We start from the raw sequence: 13,671 nt of genomic DNA, 5'->3' as shown, positions 1-13,671 counted from the left end.
CAGTCGTGAATGGTGTTGGACAATTAAACAACTGGGAGGAAGAGGTGGCTCCACAAATATCCCCATCCTCAATGATGGGGGAGCCCAGCACATCTGTGCAAAAGATAAGGCTGAAGCATTTGCATCCATCTTCAGCCAGAAGTGTCGAGTGGATGATCCATTTCGGCCTCCTCCTGAGATCCCCAGCATCACAGATGCCAGTCTTTAGCCAATTTGATTCACTCCACGTGACATCAAGAAATGACTGAAGGCACCGGATAATGCAATGGCTATGGGCCCTGACAACATTTCAACAATCATACTGAAGAGCTGTGCTCCAGAACTAGCCCCACCCCTAGCCAAGCTGTTCCAGTACAGCTACAACACTGGCATCTACCCGGCAATGTGGAAAATTGCCCGGGTATGTCCTGTGCACAAAAAGCAGAACAAATCCAACCCGGCCAATTAACGCCCAATCATCAGCAAAGTGATGGAAGGGGATGTCATCAGTGCTATCAAGCAGTACTTCCTCAGGAATAACCTGCTCACTGACGCTCAGTTTGGGTTCAGGCAGGGCCACTCAATTCCTGACCTCATTACAGCCTTGGTCCAAACATGGATAAAAGAGCTGAACTCCAGAGGCGAGGTGAGAGTGACTGCCCTTGACATCAAGGCAGCATTTGACCGACCATGGCATCAAGGAGCCCTCGCAAAACTGAAGTCAATGGGAATCGGGGGAAAACTCTCTACTGGTTGGGGTCATGTCTAGCACAAAGGAAGATGGCTGTGGTTGTTGCATCAATCATCTCAGTCCCAGGACATCATTGCAGCAGTTCCTCAGGGTAGTGTCCAAGGCCCAACCATCTTCAGCTGCTTCATCAATGACCTTCGTTCCATCGTAAGGTCAGAAGTGGGGATGTCTGCTGATGATTGCACAATGTTCAGCACCGTTCGTAACTCCTCAGATACTGAAGCAGCCCATGTCCATATGCAGCAAGACCTGGACAACATCCAGGCTTGGGCTGATAAGTGGCAAGTAACATTCATGCCACACAAGTGCCAGGCAATGACCATCTCCAACAAGATAGAATCTAACCATCTCCCCTTGATGTACAATGGCATTCCCATCGTTGAATCCCCCACTGTCAACATCCTGGAAGTCACCATTCACCAGAAACTGAACTGGAGCAGCCACATAAATACTGTGGCTACAAGAGCAGATCAGAGGCTGGGAATTCTGCAGTGGGTAACTCACCTCCTGACTCCCCAAAGCCTGTCCACCATCTACAAGGCAAGTCAGGAGTGTGATGGAATACTCTCCACTTGCCTGGATGGGTGCAGCTCCAACAACACTCAAGAAGTCGACACCATTGAGGACAAAGCAGCCCGTTTGATTGGTACCCCATCCATCACCTTCAACATTCACTCCCACCATCACTAAAGCACAGTGGCAGCAGTGTGTACTATTTACAAGATGCATTGCAGCAACTCACCAAGGCTCCTTCAACAGCACCTTCCAAACCCGCGACCTCTACCACCTAGAAGGACAAGGGCAGTAGATGTATGGGAACACCACCACCTACAAGTTCCCCTTCAAGCCACACACTATCCTGTATATATAACTATATCACCGTTCCTTCGCTGTCGCTGGGTCAAAATCCTGGAACTCCCTCCCTAACAGCACTGTGGGGGTACCTACCCCACGTGGACTGCAGCGGTTCAAGAAGGCAGCTCACCACCACCTTCTCAAGAGCAATTAGGGATGGGCAATAAATGCTGGCCTAGCCAGCGACGCCCACATCCCCATACCAAATAAAGAAAAAGATAATTGACAGAATAGATGGAAAACTGTTCAACTTAAGCCATCTTCAATCCAAAGCCAAAATCACTCAGTCGTCGAGCTTCAGTATGCAGATGACACTTGTGTATGCGCTCACTCTGAAACTGAACTCCAAATCATTGTCTACTCCTCTCTGAAGCTTATCAAAAAATGGGTCTTTCACTAAACACTCGGAAAACAAAGGTCCTCCACCAACCAGCTCCCACAGCACAACACAACCTCCACCCCCACCCCCGCACCCCCCATCAATCAAGATTAGTGGCAAGATCCTGGAAAATGTGAATTATTTTCCATATCTTGAGAGACTCCTCCCAGTGATAGCAGACATAGACGACAAGGTTCATCATCGCCTCCAATGTGCCTTCAGCTGACTGAAGAAGAGAGTATTTGAGGATCAGGATCTCAAACCCAGTTTACCGGGCAGCAGTGATCCCTGTGCTCATAGATGCTTTGGAGACTCAAAGCACTGGAGAAATACTGCCAGAGGTACCTCTGCAAGATCCGCCAAATCCGGTGGCAAGAAAGGCGGTCCAACAGCAGCGTCCTCTTCCAAGCAACTGCCCGGCATCAGGGTGCTAATCACCCAAAACCAGCTCTGCTGGGCAGGACATGTCATTCAGACACCTAACACCAGACTCCTGAAGCAGCTGTTCAACTCAGAACTTGGTCGTTCAGGAGACTCCCAGGAGCACAGCAGAAATGCTTTAGAGGTGTCCTCAAAGCATCCTTGAAGAGATCAAACATCCACATCGACTCTTGGGAGTCCCTGGCTCGTGACCGTCCAAGCTGGAGAAAACTCATTCAGGATGCCATCGTACACCTCGAGGATCTTCAATCAGGAACATACGAAGATGAAGTCGAGGCATCAGAGGGAGCACAGAAATCCCAAACTACTCATCGACCTGACTCTTCAAGCATCATCTGCTGCTCATGTGGCAGAATCTGCAGATCACGTATTGGACTTAACAGGCACCTAAGAACCCATTGAACCAGAGTGGAAGCAAGTCATCCTTGATCCCGAGGGACTGCCTCAGAAGAAGAAAGATATAAATGTAAGATCTTTAATCACTTTTTATGCTTTCAAAGTTGCACCTGACCTTCCTTTTTACTCAGAGCTACCTCCTTTTGAATCTATGACCTTCGGCAATTGTGGTTTCACTATAGAGTCAACAATTTGCCTGAAAGAACTTTGACAATCCCCTACTTGAAAACTTCAATTAGAAAATTTAGCTTTATTCAGCATCTCGGGATTTGCAAAGGATTTTGCCCCTGGCAGAAGATCTGTGAGCCATTTGAAAGGCTCTTCCATTTGGTTGTATGCCAGTTGTTAATTCTAGACAAACATTGCATGCCTGTCGAATGTCTTTTCCTCTTCTCTGATAAATGGAGTGCACAGTGTGTGGAATACAGTTGGCCCAACAGAATCAGAATTGCAAGGGTAGAATTTTAAATCAAAACATAGCTTGACAAAATAACTAAAATGCCAACTCTTTGATGTCTGATCAGAATATGAACGTGGTGTACTTAAAGATCCAGTTCAAGTTCAGCCTTTGAAACCTGGTTTATCTCAAAGCGCTTGGCATAATGAAGAAAGGTTTTTGGTTGGTTGTCAACCTTCTGATCTTTGGTACATATATATTAGTTTGTAAAACCTCGATTTTGGCTCTATCTGGTATATTTGATCTCCATTCCAGACCTTGTATAAGAGACCTCTGCTACATGCAACTTAGAGAATTTGCCCAAGCTCAGGAACACACAGTAATGAGGACTGGACAACTCATCACATTGTCTTTTTCAGTAGTGACACGCAATGCATAACTCTCAAAAGTCTTGTGTGTTTCTACACCTCCTTTATCCTATACCTTATAATTGGCTCAACATGCTCCCTGACAGTGAATTACTTGCTCAGGTGCCCAGTGGCTACTTTGTGCACAGCAAGATCCCACAGGTGGCAAAGGGAGGAATGACTGGTTGACGTGCTTTTGGTGGTGTTATTTGAGGAAGGAACATTGGTGAGGGGACGAGGCAAGTTGACTGCCCTTCAAATGTTGCCATGGGATCTAGAACAACAGAATATAATCTCATCATCACATGTAATATCAGTGTAAAATATTACCCTCTGACTCCAAATATTGTGTCAAAATAGCACCCACACAGATTTACTTATTTATTTGGAGGCAACAGGCAGTGTGGAGCAGCAATCAGGAGGAGTGACTCAGGGCTGATTAACACCAGAAGGACTCCGGTGTTTTAAAAAAAAAATCATTCTTGGGATGTAGGCATCACTGGCAAGGCCAGCATTTATTGCCCATCCTTAGCTGCCCTGAGAAATTAGTAGTGAGCCATCTTCTGTTCTGAGTGACTTGGTAGGCCATTTCAAAGGCCAGTTACCTTCAGCTGCTTCATCAATGATCTTCCCTCCATCATAAGGTCAGAAGTGGGGATGTTCGCTGATGATTGCACAATGTTCAGCACCATTCACCACTCTTCAAATACTGAAGCAGTTCATGCCCGCATGCTGCAAGACCCGGACAACATCGTGAATGTTGGGCTGATAAGTGGCAAGTAATATGCACACCACACAAACATTGACAATGATCATCTCCAAAAAGAATGATCTAACCATCTTGCCCTGATATTCAATGAATTGCCTGCACTGAATCCCCACCATCAATATCCTGGGAGCAGGAGAGGGGGATCCCCATTAACCAGAAACTTAACTGGACAAACTACATAAACACCATGATTGGAAATTGGAGGCTTGGTATTCTGCAGTGAGTGGATTACCTCCTGACTCCCCAAAGTCTTTCCGCCACCAATCAGGAGTGTGACGGAATACTCTCCACTTGCCTGGATGGGTGTAGCTTCAACAACACTCAAGAAGCTCACACCATCCAGGACAAAGCACCTGATTGGCACCCCATTCACCACTCTCTCCACTCAACTCCCTCCACCTTTGGTGCAATATGACTGCACTGCAGTAACTGACCAAGGCTTCTTGATCGGCAGTACCCCTCGAACATGCTACCTCCACAGCTCTCTGGGTAGAGAATTACAAAGATTCACAACCATCTGAGTGAAGAAGTTTCTCCTTATCTCTGTTCTAATCCTTATCCCGAGACCATGAGCCCTAGCTCCAGACTCTCCAGACAGGAGAAACAGCCTCTTAGCATCTGGTCTATCAAGCCTTGTAAAAATTGTATGTTTCAATGAGATCACCTCTCATTCTTTGAAACGCCAGAGAATATAGGCCACATTTGGAATACTGCGTGCAGTTCTGGTCGCCACATTACCAAAAGGATGCGGATGCTTTGGAGAGGGTGCAGAGGAGGTTCACCAGGATGTTGCCTGATATGGAGGGCGCTAGCTATGAAGAGAGGTTGAGTAGATTAGGATTATTTTCATTAGAAAGACGGAGGTTGAGGGGGGACCTGATTGAGGTGTACAAAATCATGAGAGGTATAGACAGGGTGGATAGCAAGAAGCTTTTTCCCAGAGTGGGGGATTCAATTACTAGAGGACACGAGTTCAAAGTGAAAGGGGAAAAGTTTAGGGGGGATATGCGTGGAAAGTTCTTTACGCAGAGGGTGGTGGGTGCCTGGAACGCGTTGCCAGCGGAGGTGGTAGATGCGGGCACGATGGCGTCTTTTAAGATGTATCTAGACAGATACATGAATGGGCAGTAAGAAAAGAGATACAGACCCTTAGAAAATAGGCGACATGTTTAGATAGAGGATCTGGATCGGCGTAGGCTTGGAGGGCCGGAGGGCCGAAGGGCCTGTTCCTGTGCTGTAATTTTCTTTGTTCTTTTGTTCTTTGTTCTTTATTCTACTCAATCTCTCCTCATAGGACAAATCTTTCATCACAGGAAACAATTTTGTGAACCTTTGTTGTACACCCTGTAAGGCAACTATATCCTTCCTTGGGTAAGGAGACCAAAACAGTACACAGTACTCCAGGTGTGGCCCCATCAATGCCTGTACAATTGCAGTAAAACTTTTTCACTCTTATACACAATCCACTTGTAATAAAGGTGAACATACCATTTGCTTTCCTAATTGTTTGCTGTACCTGCATGTTAACTTTCTGTTATTTGTGTACAAGGACACCCACACTCTACTTTTCTATTTTCCTATCAAAGTGGATAACTTCATATTTCTGCAAACTGTTTTCCACCTGCCACATTCTAGCCCACTCAATTAACCTAACTATATTCCTCAATAGCCTTTTTGCGTCCTCCTTATAGCTTACTTTCTCACTTAACTTTGTATCATCAGCAAACTTGGATACATGATGCTCAGTTCCCACCATCTAAAACATCAATATAGATTGTAAATAGCTGAGGCCCAAGCACTGATCCTTGAGGTGTCCCACTAGTTACAGTCTGCCAATCTGAAATGACTCGTTTATTCCAACTCTTGGTTTTCTGTCAATTAACCAATCCTCAATCTATGCTAATATATTACCCACAATCCCATGAGTCCTAATTTTGAGTAATAATCTCGCGTGGCACCTTATTGAATGCTTTTTGAAAATCCAAATATGGGCGGCGCAGTGGTTAGCACCGCAGCCTCACAGCTCCAGCGACCCGGGTTCAGTTCTGGGTACTGCCTGTGCGGAGTTTGCAAGTTCTCCCTGTGACTGTGTGGGTTTCTGCCGGGTGCTCCGGTTTCCTCCCACAGCCAAAGACTTGCAGGTTGATAGGTAAATTGGCCATTGTAAATTGCCCCTAGTGTAGGTAGGTGGTAGGAGAATTGTGGGGATGTGGTAGGGAATATGGGATTAATGTCTGATTAGTATAAAATGGGTGGTTGATGGTCGGCACAGACTCAGTGGGCCAAAAGGCCTGTTTCAGTGCTGTATCCCTAAATAAATAAATAAACTACATCTGCTGGTGTTCCCCTTTATCCACCCTGCTGGTTAGATCCTCAAGCAGATTTGTCAAACATGATTTCCCATTCATAAATCTGTGTTGACATTACCCAATCATACTATGATTTTCCAAATGCCCTATTACCACGTCCTTATTAATACATTCTAACATTTTCCCGACTGCTGACATCAGGTTAACTGGGCAAGAGTTCCCCATTTTCTCTCTCCCTCCTTTCTTGAATAGCGGGGTTACATTTGCTACCATGGAGGCCATTATAAAATCTAGGGAATTCTGAAAGATCAAAACCAATGCATCCACTATTTCGGCAGCCCCCTGTATTGAAATCCGAGGATGCAGGCCATCAGATCCAGGAGATTTGTTGGCTTTTAGTCTCATTAATTTCTCCTGTACTCCTGTACTGATATTGATTGCTTTAAGTTTCTCATTCTCACTAGACCCTTTGGTTCCACAGCTATTTGTGCCTTCTACAGTGAAGACAGATATAAATCATTTGTTTAATACCACTGCCTTAATCTTTACTATAATTTCTCCTGTCTCTGCCTCAAAGGGACCCACATTTACTTTTGTTCATCTCTTTTTTTACATATAGAAGCTTCTACAATCTGTTTCTTTGTCTTTTGCTAGTTTACTCATACTTCTCCCAGGCATCCAGGTTGTTGTGTGGAGAAGACACAAGTATGAGGTTGGTCACATCCCTCTGCAGCACACTGATACCCTTTATTGGGTTAGGATTTCAGGCAAATCATTTCGGGGCTCACCGGGCAGTCTTTGCAATGAGGTATCATGGCAGGATCTAATATCCACAAAAGCTGAACATTTACACAATTATTCCTGCCTCACATTGAACTGTCTTTCAGAAAGCAATCTATACCAATACCTCCCAGAATCAAAAAGGCTGAGCTTATTTTAATTGCTTATTACAATGGATAGAAATCCTGAGGATATTTGTAAAATGTTTATTTAGTAGAATTATTCTTGCAGTCTACTGCATCATTGTACAAGTTTCCAGTAGTTTGTCCCAAAGAAAAAACAAACTTAATCTAATGATTCTGCTAAAACAAACATAGGAAACGACGAGGACGTGTTTGCTACAGGGGCCTGTTGCTATCGAAAATTCCCGGGAGAGGAAACACAGGAGAAAACTGGAGGAGCGGTTAAGACAGGAGAGAACTGGAGGAGGGCGTAAGACAGGAGAGAACTGGAGAAGCTTGGAAATCTCCCCCTAACCTCTCTACCTTTCCACCTCTCTCTCCTCCTTTAAGATCCTCCTTAAAATCCAGCCTCTGATGTGCAGATCCCAAGCGGCCTCCCGTCTGATGCAGGCAAGCGCATCAGCCGCATATTTCAGGATTCCACTCAAGAATGGCAACAACTGGAGTGCCAACGTGTGCAATAAGTGACAAAACAGCCATTTTCGAGCCATCTGTACCCCATTTATTTGAGTGGATGGAGTGAAGAAATGGCCTTTTAAAATCTGTTGTGAATGACATTGCTACAACCTGTGAGAAAGGGGTCTAGGGTTCCCTCTCAGCCTTCAACTGTCTTACCATAACAGGGTTTAGTTTTCAAAACACTGTGTTTTTAGCTCCGCCTTGGTGAATCCTTGTTCACTGCTTTCCAATTATAAGGCAAAGAAACCAGCGCAGACAGGTTTTCTTAGGTTTAAAGAAAAAAGGTTGAAATTTATTAAACTTAAACTCTAATTCAGTTAATGCCTACGGATACACGACGTGCCCATGCTAGCAGCAGATAGAGACAGAAAAGAGCGGAAGAAAAATAAAGCGGAAAAGTTTGAGGCAATCTCTGAGGAGGTTTTTTTGTTACGGTTCTTCAAGCACACTGTAGAGTCCTTGATTGTAGGTAGATCTTGGTTTTTGTTGGGGCCCAGTATTCTTCTTAAAGCTTGTTCACTGTAGGAGACTTTTCTCTCTTGGGGTTCATGTGTCTTCAATGGATTTGGAATTCCATGAGAAAGAAATGGAGAGCCAGACAGGAGAGGTCCTCTTCAGTCCAGGAGCATACTGCAGTCTCTGAGTTCAAACTATTAGTACAATTCAGAAAAACCAGGTTGCTAAGCAGGCTAGTCATGTGACCAGCTGGTCTGACCACATCTGTTTGTGGATCCTCTGGTCTTAGCCAACACTGAAATGTCTCTTCTTACACACAATACCTGGTGCTCAAAGTCCATTGTGGATTAAATTGGATAAGGGAAGTAACCCCTTTGTCTCTACTTGCACTGTCTGTAATATGCAAATGTCTTTCCAGCCAAGGGCCCGGTGATTTTTTTTTTAAACAAGTCCTTTCTTCACTTCAGCAACAGTTTTCAAATCAATGTTCATATGACAAAGTTAATATGCCTCATTCTTGGCAGGTGGGGGTCTAGCATGAGAGGCATTATCCCCAATCTCCTGGGAATCACATTCACCAGAAACTTTGCAGCGATTTGACAATTTAAACGACACATCAAATTGGGGCCAGATGAACTTCATTCAGGGACCATCCGAGACCCATCCAATTTCTCTCCAAGTACGGCATCTTTTGGAATTCACAACACAGCAAGTATTTGCTGCAATGGGAAACAGAAAGCGCTGGAAACACTCTAGGTTTGGCAACATCTGTGGAGGGAGAAACAGATGAGTTACTGTTTGGGTGTGGACAGCCGCAGCAACAAAAGCGACGCCTGCGAATATTTATCAGTCTAACTGCCCTAACTGGGAATCGGAAAGCTAAAATGAAAATGAGGTATTGCGGTTTCATAATTTGTAGCTTGATAATAGTGCTGTCTGTAAGGATTCAGAACAATAAGGGATGGGCTAAATGCAAAACTCAAAGGGCAAGGTGGAGGCAGAGACTATTGGAGCAATTTCTTTTTGTTGTTGCTGAAAATAAAGAAAAGCTTAAAAGCTATGGATACCGGAAAGGGAAATGGAAGCACGTTGATAACTGTCTGAGGGAGCTGGCCAGAGGTGTACTGGGCTGAATGGTCCCCTTTTGTGCTATAAAATGCTACGATTCCATCCTAAGCTTTTATGGTCAGGAAGGGGCTGGATTCTATGAGCTCAAAGAGGGCTGCAGGCCAAAGAGTCGCCGTGATGCCAAGCATGGCAGCTCATTTAAATAGCCGGGGCACCAGCCCCTCCAATTACGCGGAGGGGGTGGGCTGCCTGTGCGCAAGCACTGAAGCCATTTTTAAAGGGATGTTAGCTCTACTGGCATATTTAAATATTTACAGAAAGACTTAATGAAATTAAATCACAACATCTCTTTTGCCCCTCTCCCACCCCCCAATAACAATTAAATTAATTATTTGCCCTCCCCCCCCCCCACCCCATAACACTTACCTTTACCATCTGACCTTCCCCCTGCATAAATGCACAAATTTTAAACCAGCCCTTCCCACCATCCCCTACACTCATGACGTTATTTTGACCCCATTCCCCCCCCTCCCCCGAGCACTGAGAAACTTACGTCCTCCCCCCCACCACCAGTATTGCACCTCGTTTCCCCGGACGGGGATCTGAAGCCGCGGGAGTGCCGTCTGCCAGGCCGAAGATCACAGTGGGACATGAGGAGGCGATGTAAGTTTATTTAAATTAATTATTTTAATTGATTTAAATATTTATATTATGGTCCCGTTGGCCAGTGGCGGGGAGGCCACCACAGTGCCTCACCACTGCCGGAAGGATCGGGCCGGGCCCTGCCGACATCGAGGTCCGTGGCGGCTCTCATCTTCAGGCCCCTCCCCCATTACGGATCCCACGTTGAGGGCTCCTTAAAATCCAGCCCAAGGGGTGGGATTGACATGCAGCTCTGCAGTCTCCCCGCCAGCCGAGGTACAAAACAGAGATGTGGTACGAGTGGTCCCTTCACCATCTCGATTAGATGCATCCCACCCAAGTGCCTATTCCGAGAATGTCAACATACTTGTCATTAACAACAATAACTTGCATTTATAAAGCATCTTTAATGGATTAAAATGCCCCAAGGCAATTCACAGGAGCTTTCTCAAACAATTTGGCACTTAGCCACATAAGGAGCTATTAGGACAGGTCAAAGAGGTATGTTTTTAGGAGCCTCTTAAAGGAGGAGAGAGAGGTAGAGAGACAAAAACATTTAGGGAGGGTATTCCAGAGCTTAGGGTCTTGGCAGGTCAAGGCATGTTTGCCAACAGTGGAGTGACGGAAATCAGGGAAGCACAAAAGGCCAGAATTGGGGAAGCATAAAGATCTCAGAGGGTTGTAGGACAGAAGGAGGTTACAGAAGTAGGGAGGAGTGAGACCATGGAGGGATTTTCAAACAAGGATAAAAATTTTAAAATCGATGTGTTGCTGGACTGGGAGCAAATGTTGGTTAGCGAGCACAGGGGTACAGGGCTGATGGGTGACTGGGACTTGGTGTGAGTTAGAATGCAGGCATCAGAATTTCCAATGACCTCAAGTTTACAGAAGGCGGAAGGTGGTAGGCTGGTCAGAAGAGTTCGGATGTGGGGAATCATCCCATGATTATTGCATTGCATTACCACAACAGATTTTAATCAGAAATAGCACTGGGCTCGATTGTTGGGGAGGCAGTGGCCTAGTGGTATTATCACCAGACTAGTAACCCAGAGACCCAGGGTATTTCTCTGGGGACATGGGTTCGAAGCCCACCACAACAGAAGGTGGAATTTGAATTTAATTAATAAATCTGGACTTAAAAGCTAGTCTAATGATGGCCATGAAACCATTGTCGATTGTTGTAAAAACCCATCTGGTTCACCAATGTCCTTTAGGGAAGGAAATCCGCTGTCCTTACCTGGTCTAGCCTACATGTGACTCCAGACCCACAGCAATATGGTTAACTCTTACATGCCCTCTGAAATGGCCGAGCAAGCCACTCAGTTGTACCTAATCGCTACGAGGTCAATAAAAAGGAATAAAACCGGACTGACCACCCGGCATCGACCTAGGCACCGGAAACGACATCGGCAAACCCAGCCCTGCCGACCCTGCAAAGTCCTCCTTACTAACATCTGGGGGCTTGTGCCAAAGTTGGGAGAGCTGTCCCATAGACCAGTCAAGCAACAGCCTGACATAGTCATACTCACGGAATCATACCGTACAGACAAGGTCCCAGACACTGCAATCACTCTCCCTGGGTATGTCCTGTCCTGCCGGCAGGACAGACCCAGCAGAGGTGGCGGGACAGTTGTCTACAGTAGGGAGGGAGTTGCCCTGGGAGTCCTCAACATCAACTCCAGACCCCATGAAGTCTCATGGCATCAGGTCAAACATGGGCAAGGTAACCTCCTACTGATTACCACCTACCGCTCTCCCTCAGCTGATGAGTCAGTACTCCTCCATGTTGAACACCACTTGGAGGAAGCACTGAGGGTGGCAAAGGCACAAAATGTACTCTGGGTGGGGGACCTCAATATCCATCACCAAGAGTGGCTCAGTAGCACCACTACTGGCCGAGTACGAAAGGACATAGCTGCTAAACTGGGTCTGCAGCAGGTGGTGAGGGAACCAACAAGAGGGAAAAACATACTTGACCTTGTCCTCACCAATCTGCCTATTGCAGATGCATCTGTCCATGACTGTATTGGTAGGAGTGACCACCGCACAGTCCTTGTGGAGACGAAGTCCCGCCTACACACTGAGGATACCGTCCATCGTGTTGTGTGGCACTATCACCGTGCTAAATGGGATAGATTTCGAACAGATCTAGCAATGCAAAACTGGGCATCCATAAGGCGCTGTGGGCCATCAGCAGCAGCAGAATTGTACTCAACCACAATCTGTAACCTCATGGCCCGGCATATCCCCCATTCTACCATTACCATCAACCCTGGTTCAATGAAGAGTGCAGGAGGGCATGCCAGGAGCAGCACCAGGCATACCTCAAAATGAGGTGTCAACCTGGTGAAGATACAACCCAGGACTACTTGCATGCCAAACTGCATATGCAGCATGCAATAGACAGAGCTAAGCGATCCCATAGCCAACGGATCAGATCTAAGCTCTGCAGTCCTGCCACATCCAGCTGTGAATGGTAGTGGACAATTAAACAACTAACTGGAGGAGGTGGCTCCACAAATATCCCCATCCTCAATTTGAAACAATTTTCAGCCAGAAGTGCCAAGCTGATGATCCATCTCAGCCTCCTCCTGAAGTCCCCAGCATCACAAATGCCAGTCTTCAGCCAATTCGATTCACAGCGCGTGATATCAAGAAACGACTGAAGGCACTGGATACTGCAAAGGCTATGGGTCCTGACAATATTCCTGCAATAGTACTGAAGACCTGTGCTCCAGAACTTGCTGCACCCTTAGCCAAGCTGTTCCAGTATAGCTACAACACTGGTATCTACCCGGCAATGTGGAAAATTGCCCAGGTCTGTCCTGTACACAAAAAGCAGGACAAGTCCAACTCGGCCAATTACCGTCCCATTAGTCTACTCTCACTCATCAGCAAAGTGATGGAAGGTGTCATCAACAGTGCCATCAAGCAGCATTTGCTTAGCAATAACCTGCTCAGTGATACCCAGTTTGGGTTCCGACAGGGCCACTCAGCTCCTGACCTCATTACAGCCTTGGTTCAAACATGGACAAAAGAGTTGAACTCAAAAGGTGAGGTGAGAGTGACTGCCCTTGACATCAAGGCAGCATTTGACCGAGTATGGCATCAAGGTGCCCTAGCAAAACTGAGGTCAATGGGAATCAGGGAGAAAATTCTCTGCTGGTTGGAGTCATACCTAGCGCAAAGGAAGATGGTTATGGTCGTTGGAGGTCAATCATCTGAACTTCAGGACATCACTGCAGGAGTTCCTCAGGGTAGTGTCCTAGGCCCAACCATCTTCAACTGCTTCATCAATGACCTTCCTTCAATCATAAGGTCAAAGTGGGGATGTTCGCTGATGATTGCACAATGTTCAGCACCATTCGCGACTCCTCAAATACTGAAGCAGTCCGTGTCGA

General features: G+C 46.1%; 1 protein-coding gene across 1 annotated transcript in view; it reads right to left on the bottom strand.

The window, feature by feature from the left end:
• Positions 1-8,805: 8,805 nt before the first annotated feature.
• adgrg6 (adhesion G protein-coupled receptor G6) overlaps positions 8,806-13,671 on the bottom strand; it is a 157,417-nt gene continuing 152,551 nt past the window's right edge. The window contains exon 29 of the mRNA XM_068045547.1: positions 8,806-9,328. Within this exon, the coding sequence (XP_067901648.1) occupies positions 9,177-9,328 (152 nt within the window). The 3' untranslated portion in view covers positions 8,806-9,176. The remainder of the gene's footprint in view (positions 9,329-13,671) is intronic.

The sequence above is a fragment of the Heterodontus francisci genome, chromosome 13 (genome assembly GCF_036365525.1).
Source record: "Heterodontus francisci isolate sHetFra1 chromosome 13, sHetFra1.hap1, whole genome shotgun sequence".
Taxonomy (NCBI): domain Eukaryota; kingdom Metazoa; phylum Chordata; class Chondrichthyes; order Heterodontiformes; family Heterodontidae; genus Heterodontus; species Heterodontus francisci.
This window is presented reverse-complemented; position numbering and strand designations above follow the sequence as displayed.